The 17,310-nt window shown below is 41.5% G+C and overlaps 1 protein-coding gene across 3 annotated transcripts in view; it reads left to right on the top strand.

Moving 5' to 3' along the window:
• Positions 1-17,310, top strand: part of ZFAND6 (zinc finger AN1-type containing 6) — a 37,881-nt gene that overhangs the window by 16,080 nt on the left and 4,491 nt on the right. For all 3 annotated transcript variants that reach the window (XM_075431315.1, XM_075431316.1, XM_009943754.2), the window contains 3 exons: positions 9,084-9,253; positions 9,865-9,976; positions 12,148-12,248. In XM_075431315.1, coding sequence (XP_075287430.1) covers positions 9,103-9,253; positions 9,865-9,976; positions 12,148-12,248 — 364 coding nt within the window. In that variant the 5' untranslated portion in view covers positions 9,084-9,102. The remainder of the gene's footprint in view (positions 1-9,083; positions 9,254-9,864; positions 9,977-12,147; positions 12,249-17,310) is intronic.

The following is a 17,310-nucleotide window of genomic DNA, read 5'->3' as shown; positions in this document are numbered from 1 at the left end:
CAAAGAAAGCAGAATCTGGCCTTGTCTGTTTCAGAGTAGCATTTTAAAAGAAGGCTTTCTGTAATCTGACAAAACTCGAGTAAACTCTAAGTTTATAGGGCTGTGTGGAAATGTGGAGAACAACTTGAATATTCCTGCCGTATTTGGCTTAGGCACCTTAATGCCAAAGTACAGCTATGAGATGGCACAAACTCTAGAGGAAAGAGGGCTCCTCAAGCAGTATCTGCAACTCGTGTGGCTCGACACCGGTTCAGCTACATGTGATGGCAACTGTGGTTTGTGTGAGTTGACGTAGCAGACTGCTGACAAGTAATTACTGAGATGGTTTGATTTTTCTAATGGGTGTAACTCCTCGATTTTTATTCCTCTTGAGCAGAGACGCCAGAGCAAGCACTACATATAAGTATGCTCTTTTATTAGTAGTTGCATGTTCTATCACAAGTGTAACTTCATGTGAGGATTCTGTGGCAGTCTTGTCATAAAGACAGCCACCTTCCAAAAATGGACCTGCTGAGCCTGTCTGCCTCTGGCCTTAAATCTTGGCTGGTCTGGGTAGGCTAAACTGAGTAAGTACCGCCTCACATTTTGGGAGAAAACCACTTTCGTCTGTCCTCTGGCTTGTGTGTGAACATACAGTGCCTTGGGTGGGACAGCATGACCAGTGAGGTGGCTGACCGGTGTTCTCTGCATTCTGCAGATATGCCTCTTAGACTACTCTCTCCATGACTCTCCTAGAGATACCAGTACAAAAACAGCTTCCCAAAACACGTGACATGCTCTTTTCTTTTCTCATGTTCTCTTTTCTTGGTCTGTAATTCACTCAGAAATTGTCTTTACTTAGTAACTATAGTTGTTCTGTACAGTGTTGCTCTCAGTGCTTTAATGTTTAACTAGTTATCTTTTATTGAAGGTCCCTGTTCTGTCTTGCTGTAAACAACCATGTTCAGCTTCAGGGGTTATTTGCTGTTTTTTCTCTTGAACCCAAGAAGTGACTTTTGTGGTGTGTGTGGGTTTTGTTCTGGTTTGTTTTTTTTTTCACTTGCATTCAGGTTGACCTCTCCAAAAAGGCAGTTTTGTCAGATTAGATTTTCTGATGGTTGTCACTGAGGAGACAGAAACTTAGAACAGGCTAGTGGTGCTCTTTGTGAAAGCATCTATGTACTTCTCTGAGCTGGAGTTTCCTGGGTTAACTGGGGTTGCCTACAAATGTATTGTGCTGCTGGGGAAGAAATAGTAAATTGGAGGCTATTAAGTTTTCTAAGTCAGAGAAAAAATGATGTTTGACTTTCATGAATTTTGAATACTGTCATGTGCAGGGGCCTAATTCTAGTGGTGCTGTACTGTTAGTCTTGAACAACTAAGAAGTCCAAATGTATGTGCTTAAATGTATTAACAGTGATAATCTCGGGCGTATTGAGTTCTATTTTGCTACTTCAGGCTCAAATTGAGATACACGATAAATAGGAGGAACATTCTTGAAAGCTTTATACAGAGTGTTGCCTTTAGTCTATTAGGTACCACAGCAGTTACCAGATACTCCAGCATAAAGTGGTGGTCATTCCTACAAAAGCCCCACCATCGCATAGTGAAAGCTGGTTGCTCTGTGTGGCAGCTTTCTGGAATTCCAACACTCTCATGAAACTGCTTTTGTCTGTACTCTGCCTCTTTAAAAACCCCCATAAACAAAATGTGATTCCTCCTACAAGTCAATAAAATGTGCCTGTTACATCTCTAGTTATTTATTTAGGATTAATCTTCGGTAGAGTAGTGAACTTCATGGAACTGCCCCTTTATTTGGTATGGTGACTATACTAAAAAGTCTGGAAATTAAATAAGAACAGCTTGCTTATACTCCTGTATTTTGTTTGTGGACTTTAAGTGGTCACTGCACGTAATTTAATGCATTTGCATTAGGTGAGTGAGAGTTTCTGAGGTACCCTGTTTTATAGCAGTTAGTCTCCGGTTCTAGTAATCTGTACTTTGCAAAGGTTGAATGTGGCCACGTGTAGTAACTACGGTTCCAAAGTAACATCTATTAATAGTGTATGCAGACAAGCATAGAAAGCTGAATCCTTATTGTCAGTGATCTTCTTGATACCAGTGTAGGATCTGTGCATCTTTGTTCTTGCCTAGTAAGAGTGAAGAGGTGGTAGTGAAATGTTCCCTTGTTCCTCATGTAACCCTGAGCACAAGAGCAGCCAGCTGTTGTTAGCAATATACACTGGAGGCTTTGTGTATACCGAGTGTTCCTGGGTTGTATAATGATGTAACGTTTGGTAGAAAGATATCCTGCCTCAGATTAGTTATGAAAGTTGCTGATGTTCTTTCTCTTCGTAACACCTGAACTCTCGTTTTTCTGTCTATCTGCCACTTGTGAGATTGCACTTTCTCTCCTGTGTGGCTCTTTTTTTCCACTTGTGATTCTTTTGCAGCCTTTCTGCCATCTTAAATCAGGGATTTACGCTGTACAGGGAATGTAGCTTTCTTGAGAGTCCAAACTTTATTTGTATTTTAATTCTTATACTGAAGGATTTAAACTTGCTGACTACTTAGAAGAGAAGAAAAGACTTCTGTAACTCTTTACAAAAAGATGGAAATATAAGTGTCTAATATAAGTGCTTGATTTTAGCCTAAAATAAGTCTACACATGAAACAAAAATAAAAAAGCTGTTCAACAGGAAGAGACTGGAACATAAGTAGATATTGGATGACTTGTCAGGTGAATTGAGAGAACATCTTATGTAAGTGTTTGGTCACTAGTTTGGATGTGTTGTTTTCAATATGAAGTCATTGTATAAGTTCTGCTTCAGTAGTTCAAATTGCAACTTAAAGCCTGTGTTTAGTTGTGAGCAGGAAGAAAACTGGAGGCCTATTAGAATGAATTGAAAGCTTTTAAAATGCATGGATTCTCTTGGTGCTGAGAAATTGGGTAACTCCTGTGTTTTGAAAAATGCAGCAGCTGTGTGTTCTGGTGCAGGAACAAAGAGGTTGCTGCCCTGAGAGCTGCTTGCATAGTTCGTCCTTAACCATATTCGCTTTTTTAACTCGAAGCATTCTGATGAAATTGGGTCAGAGTGTAACTACACATGTAGCTATGCTGGCAAATCTGAACCAGCTGTAGTGCTTTAGCCAGGGTGAGCTGTGGATGAAATGACATGTCTGACTGCAGCCGGCGAGCTGGGCTGAGCTGCAGTGACTGAGACCCCTATTCAAGTCTGCCAGTTCTTGGCTCCACAGCAAGTTGCTGGGACATGTCAGTGCCTTAAAGCAGCTACAAGTGACTGCTCAGTGAATGTAAATTGGGGCCTTTTGGGGGAGAGCAATGGAGTAAAAAGAAAATGGGACCGACCGTTCTGTAACTTGCTGTTAATGTGTGAGTCTAGTGCTTTATACCCTGCGTAGTGCCCTGCTTTCAGCAGGACACCTGAGCAGCTGTGTGTCTGTAAATTCCGCTGTGAAGCGGTATCCTTGAACACAGGCAGTGCTTTGGTAACTTCTGCAGCAGGATTCAGCAGAGCTCTGTTCATAAGCCTTTCTTTGCTGTTTGTTTTGATAAGCCTGTAGAGGAATGCATTTCCTATTTATTGTTTTTTGTACCAACATGCCTTTTCATACATTGATACAAGTGGAATCAGATATCCGTACCAGTACATGCTGTAAAATTAAATGTATTTTTGTCTACATAAAACTTGCTTTTACTTGTGCCTGGGACAAAGCTGTATATTTTGAAGCAGCACAGATTCTTCAGCACAAGGGGAAGATGACCATTAGTACTGGTGCTACTTTAAATGGGTGCTGAATTGCTTCATTATAAAGGTGATTATGATAGAGGAGGGAATATTCTAATCGCTTGTTAAAAATTGGATTCCTCCTTTGAGGTGAGTGTCAGTTGAAATCTGTCAGTGCGTTGGTCTTTGACAGTGAAGAGAGTCGCTTACACTGAATGCTCTGCTTTCGCTTTGCCAGCTTTGAAAACGCTTCTCATCAGCGTGGTTCAAACTGTCTCTGGTTTGGTTCTGCAGCAGAAGCAGAATGCTGTTTGGGTGGTCTCGTCTGCTTCTGCGTTAGCGTTTGGGAGGGATCCTTCCCATACCAGTCATGAATTTTAGGAGTGTTTGCAGAACACAAGACGCTACTTCAGCTGGGGTAGCAGATGTGAGGAGCTGCTTGCTTTCCTTACCACAACTTGGAAGTATGAGGACAACCAGTATTCTACAAACCTTTTTCTTTGGGGAAGAGAGATGAAGAGAAGGCTGGCTTCTGTGTGGGATTTTTTTTCTCGTGGGGGGATGGGGAGAGATTACTGCTAAACCTTGTGTGTTTAATCCTGCTAAATGCTGCGCTCTTTGATCTTACTGATTAACATTTGAAGCCTATAAAGCTTGGGTATCAGTGATTTGAAACCAGTAGCATATAAACATTTTAATTAAAAGGAAAAGGAGGAGGGGAGAAAAAGACGGGTATCACGGTGCCTGCTCTGTGGGGAAGGGGTATACACAAGTGTTTTGTTACTTTCTTTGCAGAGTATTGGGAGAGGTGGCTCTTTTCCCACAGAAGCTGATATCCGAAAGACTTACCCTGCTTTAGTGTTTCCACAGCTTCAGCTCCATATACATTTCATGATGGAGAATGTCCTTTATATGATTTATTGTGGTTGTTGCTTGGTGCAGAGAAGAATTTACTCTCTGAGGGTATGCGCTGGTGAGGGAGGAATGGCAGGACCTGTAGCAGCAACAGTAAGCAGGCCTGAGAGATGCATGAATTTGTCTGTGTAGGACAGGAGTAACAGGAGTGGGTAGAGTTTAAGCACCAAATTCGTAGGAAAAGGACTTAGCCTGCAGAGCTGTGTGGTACTGTGCTTCTAGTGGCAATAAATATTTTTGAATTGAGAAGAAAATTACCAGAAGTAATTTCAGCTTAAGCTTAGCAATTTTAGCTAAAGCAAAAAGAGACTATTTATTCCATAATCTTCAACAAAGTGGATGTTCTGGGGTTGTGTTGAGGGAGATTGTTTAAGGCTCTTGCCCTTCCCACTAGTATGCTTCCTTCTCATTAGTACTCATACAGCTGGGTATACAACTGTACTGTAAAGCAAAGCAGGGAACATGCTTAAAATACCGTTGAGAGTTTGGTTGTTTCTTTTTTCAGATGAATCAATTCTGCATGCAGTGTAACAGGATGACCCTGTGAACGCTATGCAAGCACAGCTTGGGGGGGAACAGGCAGAACCTAGAGGCACTTCCAGCAGCTTTACAAGCTCCACATTTGTTTTGTGACACCTCAAACTGCGCGGGACATGTATGTGGTCATGCTGATCTCATGACCTTGCTGTCACCTGAGCTATGAAGTTGCTTCAGGCTTTGTACTGAAGCCAAGCTAGGAGACCGTTTTTGAAGCTACGGATAGGGTATGTGCTTGGGGTGTGTTTAACAGTAGGCTTGATGCTCAGAAGGGCCAGCTGCCCCTGTAAAGAGGACTGCCCTTTAGCCTTGTCACTTCCTTTGCACTATATGTCAGTTCTCTGGAGTCGGTCTCCTGTCAGATCAGCAAGCCCTCCAGTCCTCCACCAGAATAAATATTCTCATTTTTTTCCATCAGCTGGATGAGCTGATCTGACTCGGGGAAGGGGCGGGCACGCAGCAGGGGCTGAGGCTCTAAGAGCAGGCGGCTCAGAGCAGGCTCACCCCTTTCACAGCCCTTCTGAGGGTGCAATTTCAGTGACAGCCCACCATTACTGGCGTGTGGGATGGCTGGGCTCGGCAATACTATGGATCTTCCTGCATGAGGAATTATGGACGGTTTTGAAAGAAAAATCATCTGAAGCTGAGCCAAGAACTGGGGTAGGGGCAGGTCTTCCCTCCCCCTGAAACATCTGTTCAGTGATCTTTTGCTGTTTGTGTTTGAGGTGGGGACAGCGTTGGGCTGCTCCGCTGGCAGCTGTTTCACTCCTGCAGTGCCGAGTGGAGAGGAAGGAGAGTCCCCGAGGCGCAGTGCTGTGTCATGCTGGCCTTTGCCCTCTGGCAGCGGTGGATGTGTGCAGGAGAGGCGTGTTCGAAGGAACCGCCAGCATTGGATGTCTCTTCCATTAGATTTTCAATGCCTGTTTTTGGCTGCTGGTTCTCCTAATTCATTAAGCCTGCTCTGCTGCTGAAACAAGTGGTTCCACAGGTGTCTTTGGTTAGACAGCCCATCTCTTGTGCCCAAATGGCACATGTGACAAACACAGGCGCGGAAACCAGTCTGTGTTAAAACTAGTTGGCAAAAGATGGAGTGGTTGCTTTTCTAAGTTTGTTTGCTTCCTTGATTGACTTCAGTGTGTGTGAGCACTGAGAGGGAGGGAACAACGTGGGAGAGGGAGTGAGAAGCTGGGGAGCAAGAGCTTACTGGTTTGGCATTCTGTGGCTTTAGAGTTCCGGTAGATCAGTTCAGCCATCCCAGCAGCTTACAGGCTGCTAAAATGTGTGGTGTCCCTCCTGGTCGCATGTTATCCTGCGCATCAGGTCCAGAGTTTTTCCCAACTCTGTGTGGTGCTTTTTTCTTTTTGGTTTTTGTGTATGAAGTGATTGAGCTCACTGAACTGTCAGAAGACTTTCAGTGGTGGTGATGGACCTTTTTTTTTTCCCCTCACTCCAGTGAGGGTCCAGCTGAGCACTGGAGCTGGTGTGGGGGAGTGTGTGCAGTTGCCCCCGTCTGAATGCAACAAGCTGTTGTATTGGTTCAACTTTTCTCATTTGACTTCATAACATTGCATCCGTTTGATCCTATCTCTTCCCCATTTTATTCCCCAAATATCAGCAACCAATGAAGGATCTTCTGCTTCCTGTGACTTTTTATTAGAACTCTTCAGAAGAATCCATGGCACTTCCCCTTGGAGATTTAAGTGTTCTGGAGCTTCATGCCAGTGGCTTGTGCTTTGGCTGGTGGCAGGATCCACTGGTTAATGAACTCAGGAACTGGCTTAGCTGGAACTCTGTCTAGCTTTTCTTGTTTTTCTGCTGGGCATCTTTGTGCACCTTTCATAACTTGTTTATTGAATTGGAGTATACTTTTTTATGTACATGTTAAAAATTGTTATGCTGTGATTGTGTTAGCACCTGGTCCCTTCAGCAACAGCTGTGTTGGGGAGTAAGAAAATTTTCAGTAACTGGTGCTGTCATTGAGTTGCTGATGCTGCTTGAAGCTAACTGTTGAACAAAGGTAATCATGGTAAATTTTAAAAGAACCCTACCACACTACCTTTCAATGTGCTGCTGCCTAAATTAATACCTGTAGTGTGACATTGAATCGTTTGAAATACTCTGTCCAACATGGTTTTTTAATTAGTCTTTCAGGTTTCATCTTTAAATTGGTTTGAGTTACTAAAGCACAGAAGACTCATGTTCATTTACATTCTCCTGGGTTGGCTTCACTGAATGTTGGGCCCAGCATAAGAATTGAATTCCCGCATGCACTACTTGCAGTTTCATTCTGAAGGGCTGTCTGGAGAAAGGCAGGAATGAAAGTACTCTTTCAGCTACAAGTACAGTACTTCAGCAAAATCAAATTTAGCTGTCGTTTGAGGTCAATGGGGGCTTTGTATGTCGAAAGCAAATGCTTCTGTATTGGGGTGGGGGAATGCAGTCAAACAGCTGAAATAAGCTTAATTGCAGGTTGAAGCTGAATAAGATACTATCAGAGATTTTTTTTTGTCTTCCTGCCTGTACATCTTCCTTGTATTATCTTGAATACTTTCTCATCCTTAGAGTAGAGTACCTTAGTGCTGTGAACAGAAGACTTCACTGTCATTTCTTTGTTGCTATTACCTCAAAAGCAAACTTCTGGGTTGTGAAGCTATGAATTTCATATGATTTGGGGGAATGAAAACAAAATGCAATGGGTATTGATGTGAGAGGAGATGAAGATATTTGTCTAAAAACAAAATAATGGGAAACTTGTTTGTATTTGGCTTCAAATACACCTTATGTGAAAAGAAGTTTTTTTTACCCTGGTGTACTTCTTACTGTGGTTTAATCTAGTTTTATAACTTGGTGATTGGTGAAGTATTCCAATATCTTGAAAGCCCTTCTCCTCTGGATTGTCTTTTGTTTGCTTTTGAAATACATATGGATGTTATTTGAAAGACTGATTCCGCCCCCCCCCCCCAATATGGCTTAGCTTTAGTTTGACATGCAAGAGTTGAAATTATCCATGTTTCAGCATAATTTTTAATCAGGAAGTAGAAGATGATAGACCTATGCTGATCTCAGATTAAATAATTGATAACTTGAGATACTTAGTTTCTTAATGAAAAGCTTTTCTTTTTCTTTCAGAACTGGTACAAAAAAGAATTAAGAAGGTTTACAGATCTTCACAAGGCAGGGACAAATATACAAACCACACAGTGTTCATAAAAACTAAATCTGAAGATGTTATATGAGTTGCCTTGATAGTTATCTCTTATTTCTCATTTTTAAGACATTTTCACACAAAATTGATGTACGGGAGGTATGGGCACCTACTCTAATACATTTGATTGGAAGGATGATTTTCTTTTTGCCTGTGAAAAATCATAATACAGGTTTTGTGGTAAGTAGTTGTGTTGTCCTTCACTAATGACGCAGTGACTAAGTAGTAACTTGCAAATTCATGTGACTATTGTTAGTTATAATTATTATACCCTAAGTAAGCATGTCACCATGCTTGTCTTTCATTTTATATTTCTCGTTCACAGTATCAGGTGTTCAAGTTTCAAGAAGAGTTCAGCATAGGTGTCCCCCTCCTCTACCTCACCTTAACTTACTACTAGAAGCAGTAATACTTCCAGTATTTTCTAAAATGACTTTTCTGTGGGCTATATATTGACCATAAAGTGGTGGGGCTGGAAGGGTCTGTATGTACAGGCCATGCAAAGCATACACATGGCTGTATTTGTGTTATCGGACAGACTTTATAGACTTTGGGAAAGGGCATTGAGTTATTCACAAGGCATCTTTTCTAGAAGATCTTTTTGCTGAGCTATAGGAAACTCCAGACTTTCAAATGTCAACTGTAAAAGAAGGGTTTTCTCAGGCCTCTAAACACTGGGTTGTATGTATCAATTTCAGGTTGATAGAAGAAGGGAAAATGGCTCAAGAAACTAACCGTAGCCAAGTGCCTATGCTTTGTTCCACTGGTTGCGGATTTTATGGGAACCCTCGTACAAATGGCATGTGTTCAGTGTGCTACAAAGAACATCTTCAAAGGCAGAACAGTAATGGTAGAATTAGCCCTCCTGGTAAGTAGCGCTAACGTGCTTCTGTCTGAACAACCCAGAATGACACAGTGGACAGCAGCTGGCTTCCTGGTCATGTCTGAATACGAAAAGTTTAGTAGGAGCATTAGTTCAAACAATTTTATTCAAGTATCTGACCTTATGGAGTGCACTTGGATGAAAGTGTGTTTGTTTGTGATACAATTGTGCTGTGATTAATCTGCTCAGAAGTAGACTCTTGCTGATACCTTTTATATTAATCTGAGCATTTCAAATTTGAAGATAGAAAAATGCAGAAAAAATACCAACGTATATTTCCTGAAGTTACTGACAATAGAGATAACATTTAGCTTGGGGAGTTTTTGTGAAAATCATTTAAAATGCAGGTATTTAATTTCTGCAGCCTGATGCTGAAGGATTCGGCTGTAGACACTTTTTAAGTGTAGTTTCTCCTGACTTCAGGTAGAAATATGTTTTGTTGTTCTTTTTGTAAAATTATGTTTCATTATGATATAGGCTGAGATTCAATTACTTTCCTGGCTGGTGTTCTGGGGGTCAAAGAGTAATTGCATTGTGTGACTTTTGTAATCCCAGGAAGTAGTGTAACACATTTTACATTAGTGTCTTCCTTCCAGCACCTTCTGTCAGTAGTATAACTGAGTCCTTACCGGTTCAGTGCACAGAAGGCAGCGCCCAGGAAACTCAGTCAACTTTAGATTCTACATCGACTCCATCTGTGCAGCCAAGGTGAGCTGTTTCTGTCTGTTGTTATATGTTTTTACATAAAAATCTGTATCAAGATGATTAAATGAAGCGTACTGGTAAGGCATAATTAAATGCTAGGACCTGGATTAGGAAAATATGTAAGATTTAACTGCTAACTTTAAAGCATGGGATCTCACAGTAAATAGTAGCTGACCTGTTAGCTACATCTTGCATTCAAATGCAAATTCATCTTAAGAATTTACTCTCAAATAGGAGCATTGCCAGCTTCACGCTGTTCTGCAGAGGTTTGTCTGGCTAGTCTTCTGACTAGCACAATGTGCAGTCGGTTGTACCTTTACCAAAGGAGAGCTCTTTCCGTCTTAGAAATATGAGGATTTTGTAAAATGGCAGAAGGTTATTGACTAGAGCTCTCTTATAAATAAATGTGTGATAATGTGCTAACAAACTAGCTGCTTCGAAAAGTGGAGCATGGTAGAACAGGGGAAAAAGATCTGAATCTCAGTACAAGTTGTGCTACTGCACTGACTTCTTATTAAACAAATAATTTCCAACAGGATTATTCAAGGAGACATAATGTCCTCTTGTGAATCACTCAGACTTACTAAGTGCTCTCCATTTGTAAAAGCTAAATATTTATTTATGTTTAGTGGCTGCATTTCAGTGTAGAATGACATAACCAACAGTGGCTTAAGTGCTTTTGGGAATTTTTGGAGTGGAAAATGTTGCTGTGTTTGCTATGGAAGCTATCTTGCAGTAATAGTCGTTCCGACTTTCCTTTAAAAATCGGAATGTAGTAAAACGCAGGCTGTGGGTGATTTCATCAGTTGTTGGCTGATTCTGTTCAGACTGTGTTTTATGCTCCTCAGCTTTTTATAGGAGGTGTTATCTCATGCTTGGATCCTGCATATGAACTGAGCGCTAGGTGCCGTGCTTGATGCTATATTTGGTCTTTCCACTCTGGGATTTCTAATTGGGGTAGAAAATAGATGTCTTACCCTGTTACAATTCTTCTGGTATGTGTGTATATAAAAAAAAAAATAAAAAAATTCACCCAGGTCAATGCACAGAGATGAACCAGTTAGTGCCTTGGGTTTTTCTCACACAACCTTTATAATACAATGAAAGAGTAAAAAAAAAACCAACTTTTTTTATTGTTAGTTTGATTACTGGTCATGGGAGAAATGACTAGATGAGTTGCTTTTAGACTTGTGCATCAAAAAAAAAAAATCAGTGTCACTTGTTCTTTTCTCCAAAATAAAAGGAGGGATTCAACTTCAGTTTCTGGTAACACCTCAGAGTTATGATACTCTGAGGAAAATATCTACTAAATCGATGGTCCCCTTTTGTAGGTGACCAAACCTGCAGATCGAGACCTACATGCAGTTCTTGGCAATTAAAGTTGAGACACCAGTGCCCTGGTTGTGCCATGGACTATGGGTAGGGCTTTGCTGGTTCATGGGCTGCTGGATAATACAATTTCTCAGATTCAGAGTGCATCCCTAAGTGGAAAGGGAGAAACGAACTGGGCACGTGGGGTGGTACGCCCTCTCGCTTGGGACTTCAGCTCTGTCTCATTCCACAGTAGAGCTGCTGGATGAGCAGTTTGGCTGCAAGTGACTGCTGGTGTTGAATCTCTCTCCAATAACTGTCCAGGGAGGGTGTTCATCTGTGAGTTTTTAGCCAGTATGGCTGACAAGGTTGGGAAGTTTGGCCAGCATCACTTTACAGTGTGAAAATCTAAGAGGTTTTGTGTACAGCTGCAGAAGTTTTATTACTGGAAACATTGACATGCTGCAATTTTCTTGTTCGTATCACTAGAACGCCGAAAGTAGCTCCTCTACAATTATCTTGCTGACTTATGTTATAAAAATCCTTGCATATTGAATGTTGCATTGTTGCTTCTGTGTGGAAGGATGGTATGCCAGACTAACCCAGAATACTTTTTTTCCCTTTTTATAGTTGAACCTGTTTATTGCATTCAGTATGAATGCAAACATGTTTAACTTTATCATCAATTCAGGTTGTCCAGTAGACACTGTGGCATTTTTAAATGGTTACAGAAACAACTTCAGAGTGAAAAGTTCTGGCATGTTCTTTCATCAAGATGTACTCTCATGTATTTCTTTCAGGAATGCTCTATAGAACATGGACATGCCTCATAAAAAATGTAACTTTTTTTTTGCTCCCCTCAGCCCTGTGTCAAGTCAGTCACTTTTAACAGAATCCGTAGCATCATCCCAACCGGATAGTACGGCTGTGGACAAAACAGTACCTGAGACAGAAGATTTGCAAGGTTGGTGTCTAGTTTTCAGAGACAGAACTTAACAATGTTTTTAAGATTTTGATTGTTCTTAATACATTCCTGTTTAAGAGATGGCTTATTCTCAAACACAAACTTTCTGTGAAATCGGAAGGCAAAATAAGGATAAACTTTCTTTTCTTAAAAGGCAAGTCTTAAACTGAAAACTTCTGTGTTTAACTGGTGGTTTTAGTACCTGCTGTAACAAGTGTGTTCCTTGGTGTTGGACATGCACATCATAAATCAGTGTACTGTTCTGTCTTTATACTATAGCTGTTACATGTAAGTAGAGTTTTGAGTATCTGTTATTTCTCAGAGTAGTCATTTGCAGCAAATATCACAGAAGTTTACGAGCTTATTTGTGTTAGAGGGTGTTGTAAATACTGTAAGAACAGTGTTAGAATTATGTATAAATGTGAAACACCTATAAAAAAAACCCGTTTCGCCTGTGAACTGTAGTGGTGTAATATTTTGACCCACTGAAATTCACTTGATCGAGTATAAAATCACTAAACCATGAACTTCGGTGCTTGAAGGAAAATGGCTGAGTGGGTGATTTTAACTGTATTGGCCTAAAATTTTTATTGCTGATGCAACGTGAAGTTTTTTTCTCTGATTTTTTTTTTAATTACTTTTTATCTGCAGGCATGCAGAGCTTAAAACTAAAGATTTTTAGTAGTATTTATTAGAAAAATGCAAAAATGCCAGATAGCATAGAAAATTTGCTCAGACTTGTAATCCGTAGACATTATAAAAAGTATTTAAAGGTAAGTCAGTAAGTATTTGCCTTTACTTCTGCTGACATGGCTAAAGGGTTTTGTGGGTAGAGTTATGTTTCTGTAGGCTAGTCTAAACAGAGGAGTTTAGGTTTTCCACAAATGCAACAGGTAATTCCACTTAAAGATGCTAAATATAAGCTCTTTCACTGTACCTCTGGTACCAAAGTTCTGCTTTTCAGATACTTTTCTCAACCTGAGCTCTCCCTTTTTGTAGGGTGGAATGGAAGAGTTGTTATTCAGCTGCTACGCTGAGTAAGACCACCTCCTTGGTCACACAAACAGTGTCTGTAAAACTTGGAGAAAAGGTTTTAATGCTAATGCCATTTTGTACTCACCTTTGAGATCTCAATTATTAGAAACGAGTTTACTCTTAAAAAGATACATTCTAGATATACGTTGTAATGCCCACTATTTAGTCTGTTTTCTGGAGCTGAGAGCTCTTGTTGCCTTAGTTCTGATAATGCACATAAGGCGAGCTCCTAACACCAATCCGTGATGTCTGGCCTTACCCAGCTGGAGAGAGGAGCAAGTGCTGAAGAGGCTTGTGCTTAAGTTCTGTGTATTTGCACGGCAGAGGTAGGTTTGTGACCTGGATTTTTAGTTGATACGCCTCTGGAGTAACGCACATATGGCTCTACTTTCATCCCTTTTCTGCAGTTTGGGGGGCTGGGGCTGTGCTGCATGCCGGCTGCCACCCAGCTCCCATGCAGGTACATCCCTTGCTGGGAACCTCAGAAGTGGAATGCCTCGGTCAGGGACGTGAAAATTGCACTGCAGGTTTACGCTGATGGGGACGTGGCATATATCAGAGAATATAAAGGCAACTGCTGTAAGCTGAGCTTCCTGCTACCCTCTCTTTTTCTTCTTCCTGTTAGTCTCATGATTCTTCACCTTCCATCCAGTGCCTGAATTAGTCTCGCTGTTTACATAGGTATCTTACTTGCTTGGCTTAGCTGTAAGTTGAAACCCAAGGTCTGCAGCATGTGCTGTCTTTTCACTGGGGGGGGGGGGGAAGGGAGGGAGGAGTGCTTTATTTTAAAATAATCTTTGGTGCTTGTGCCATGTGGTGGCTTGGGCCTGTGAAAAGTTTTCAGAGGAATGTCTCTCTTCTTACGCATTTGGATAAATTTATGCTCCTTCTAATTCTCCACCTCTAAAGCTAATTCTCCCTATGAAAAGCTAAGATAGGTTTCTCAACTAGAAGCTTTGATTTCAGGCGTGTTTTCGCATTTTACGGTGTGTATTTCAAGGATCAGCCTGTATCAGGTGGTTAGAGTACTCAGCTGTGTCCTGTGTCCTGTCCTTTGTACCGTAGTGATTTCTAAACTAAGAACACCACCACCATGAAATTGCAGTTCTAAATTACAATCCCTATTTATAACTCACTGTGGCAGGGTCAGCCTCATTTTCTGAAGAGTTGTTTCTGTGCTGTCCCGAAACTGAAAACCATAGGAATTGTAGTGTTTCCGAAGAGTAAGTTTGTAAAGAAAGCAGCTTACAATGGATGCTAAGTGGATTTCATTGAATTGTTGTCACAGTTGTGCATCCTAAAGTGTGGGGTTTTTTTTTCCCCCACATCATTCAGAATTTGAATTTTAGGCTGCTGACAAGAACGTAATAGAAATATGTGAATCAGTTATTTAGTATTGTCTGGCTTCGTAGCATGTAAAAAAAAAAAATTCACACAACTCTGAGTTGGTCCCTGAATGAGTTGCTTATAATGCTACAGCTATTGGGGTAGGGGAGGAGAAAAAGAAATTACGTCTGCTTTGATTGTTTGTTCAGTATTTATTCTGATAAAACTCTTACTTTGTTGGAATGTCTGTTCTGGAGCAAATTGTTTTGTGCTACTTGTATAGTACGTCAGTCTATTGTGGTTGTATATATAGTTGAGGTCCCCTTAACTTGCTGTTTAACAAAATTTACTAGGCTAGAATAGCAGTGGATGAAAGACTGGGTGAATAGTTAAGCTTTTAGATTGCTATTACCATTTTGTAAAGCAGACAGATAAATGGCACTTGAGCTGTGTGCACGTGGTCCTTGCAGTTTGCAGACAAGCTAAAGCTACAAAGGGATAAAAGTCCTGAAGGGCAGTTCAGATTTCTTTGTCTTCGTTGGATTTATGCGTTGCAATAGAAATAGAGGAAAACTACAAAATACGTTAATAAATCTAGTTTTTACATTTAGTGACTGTCATAATGCTTGTAGGTACTGAACGCTGCAAAAAGCCCAGACGCTAGGTAGAGGCCAATAGATACTGAGTTTTTTTAAGTTTACTGTTCCTAAATACAATGAGCATATCGTTAATGGTGACCTAAAACAAAATGCGTTAAGGTACAATCCAGCTTTTGTAGCAGCTCTCTTCAATTTTGAGCATCTCTCCAACTCACAGAATCACAGAATGTTCGGGGTTGGAAGGGACCTCTGTGGGTCGTCTAGTCCAACCACCCTGCCGAAGCAGGGTCACCTACAGCAGGCTGCACAGGAGCTCGTCCAGGTGGGTCTTGAATATCTCCAGAGAAGGAGACTCCACAACCTCCCTGGGCAGCCTGTGCCAGGGCTCCATCACCCTCAGAGGGAAGAAGTTCTTCCTCATGTTCAGACAGAACTTCCTCTGCTTCCATTTGTGCCCATTGCCCCTTGTGCTGTCGCTGGGCACCACTGAAAAGAGTTTGGCCCCATCCTCCTGACACCCACCCTTGACATATTTATAAGCATTTATAAGGTCCCCTCTCAGCCTTCTCTTCTTCAGGCTGAACAAGCCCAGCTCTCTCAGCCTTTCCTGGTAGGAGAGATGCTCCAGTCCCCTCATCCTCGTAGCCCTCCGCTGGACTCTCTCCAGTAGCTCCTCATCTTTCTTGAAGTGAGGAGCCTAGAACTGGACACAGTACTCCAGATGAGGCCTCACCAGGGCAGTGTAGAGGGGGAGGAGAACCTCCTTCGACCTGCTGGCCACACTCCTCTTGATGCATCCCAGGATGCCATTGACCTTCTTGCCAGCCAGGGCACACTGCTGGCTCATGGTCAACCTGTCGTCCACCAGCACACCCAGGTCCCTCTCTGCAGAGCTGCTCTCCAGTAGGTCCGCCCCAAGCCTGTACTGATGCATGGGGTTGTTCCTCCCCAGGTGCAGGACCCTGCACTTTCCCTTGTTGAACTTCATCAGCTTCCTCTCTGCCCAGCTCTCCATCCTGTCGAGGTCATGGTGAATGGCAGCACAGCCTTCCAGTGTGTCTACTACTCCTCCCAGTCTTGTGTAATTTTAGATTGCCTCATGGACTGTTGTACCTTTTGGTCAATGTTACAGCCCTGTTAGGATTAGCCATTCCGTATTCCTTATTTGTTAGCCAGGGGACTAATGGGACTGCATCCCAGCAAGCCTGCAGGTGGGTAAAGAGGCGCTTCACTTCGCTAGGATTAAGGAGTTTCAAACCATCCAGGTAGAATTCATGCTTTGTATTTCAGGGAGGTTTTTAAAGGTAAATGAAACTCGTCAGGGAATGCAGGAGCGCTCTGCCACATACGTTACGGAGCTCTTGCAGCTTGGGAACATAGGGCTAAAAGTATGAATTGTATTAATGGGTGAGCTTTTAGCCTCTTTGAAGCTGAGAACTTTGGAGACCCAAAACAGCTGCTCTCATTTTTTGAACTCATTGCTGAATTGGAGAGGTCCATATATTAGCATTGCAAAATGCAATCAGTCATGTAATATGACTACTAAAACTTCCCTCGCTAACTAGCTAGAAAGTGCATGGCTGTTTCAATGAAGTCACCTGATTTTGCACTCACCTAGGATTTTTGTGAGGTTAAACAGCTTTAAAAATTCAGTCACTGCTGACTAAGTTAAAAAAAATTGATACTAAAACCATTAGATTGCTAGAGAATTTTGGATGGAGATAGCCTGGACCTAAGGTGAGTGCTGTTGAACTAATAGCATCAACTTCAGTGAACCTTGTCAGGGCTAGCTCAGTATACAGAACTGGAAAGGAATTGATGGATACTTCAGATTTTTGTGACAGTACCAGGGGCTAGGAGTTAGAGTATGATTATGATACAAGTGTAGAAAATAATGTAAGATATCCTGTTTTACTGGTTGAATGCCCTAGGGAGAGAGGAAACACTGACAAGAAAGATGTAAAAATAGATTCTATAGGTAAGTGTGCTTTTATTTAATTTGCCTCTTCCTAACACTGAAACAGTGTATTTTAGGCTGGTTACTTCAGCTTAGTGTTAAGATGTTAGTAAGTAGGGATCTTCTGTTTAGGATTAACTTTACA

Source organism: Opisthocomus hoazin, chromosome 10 (assembly GCF_030867145.1).
Source record: "Opisthocomus hoazin isolate bOpiHoa1 chromosome 10, bOpiHoa1.hap1, whole genome shotgun sequence".
In the NCBI taxonomy this organism is placed as follows: Eukaryota; Metazoa; Chordata; class Aves; order Opisthocomiformes; family Opisthocomidae; genus Opisthocomus; species Opisthocomus hoazin.
The sequence above is the reverse complement of the archived record's forward strand: the minus strand, read 5'-3'. Positions and strand labels throughout refer to the sequence as shown.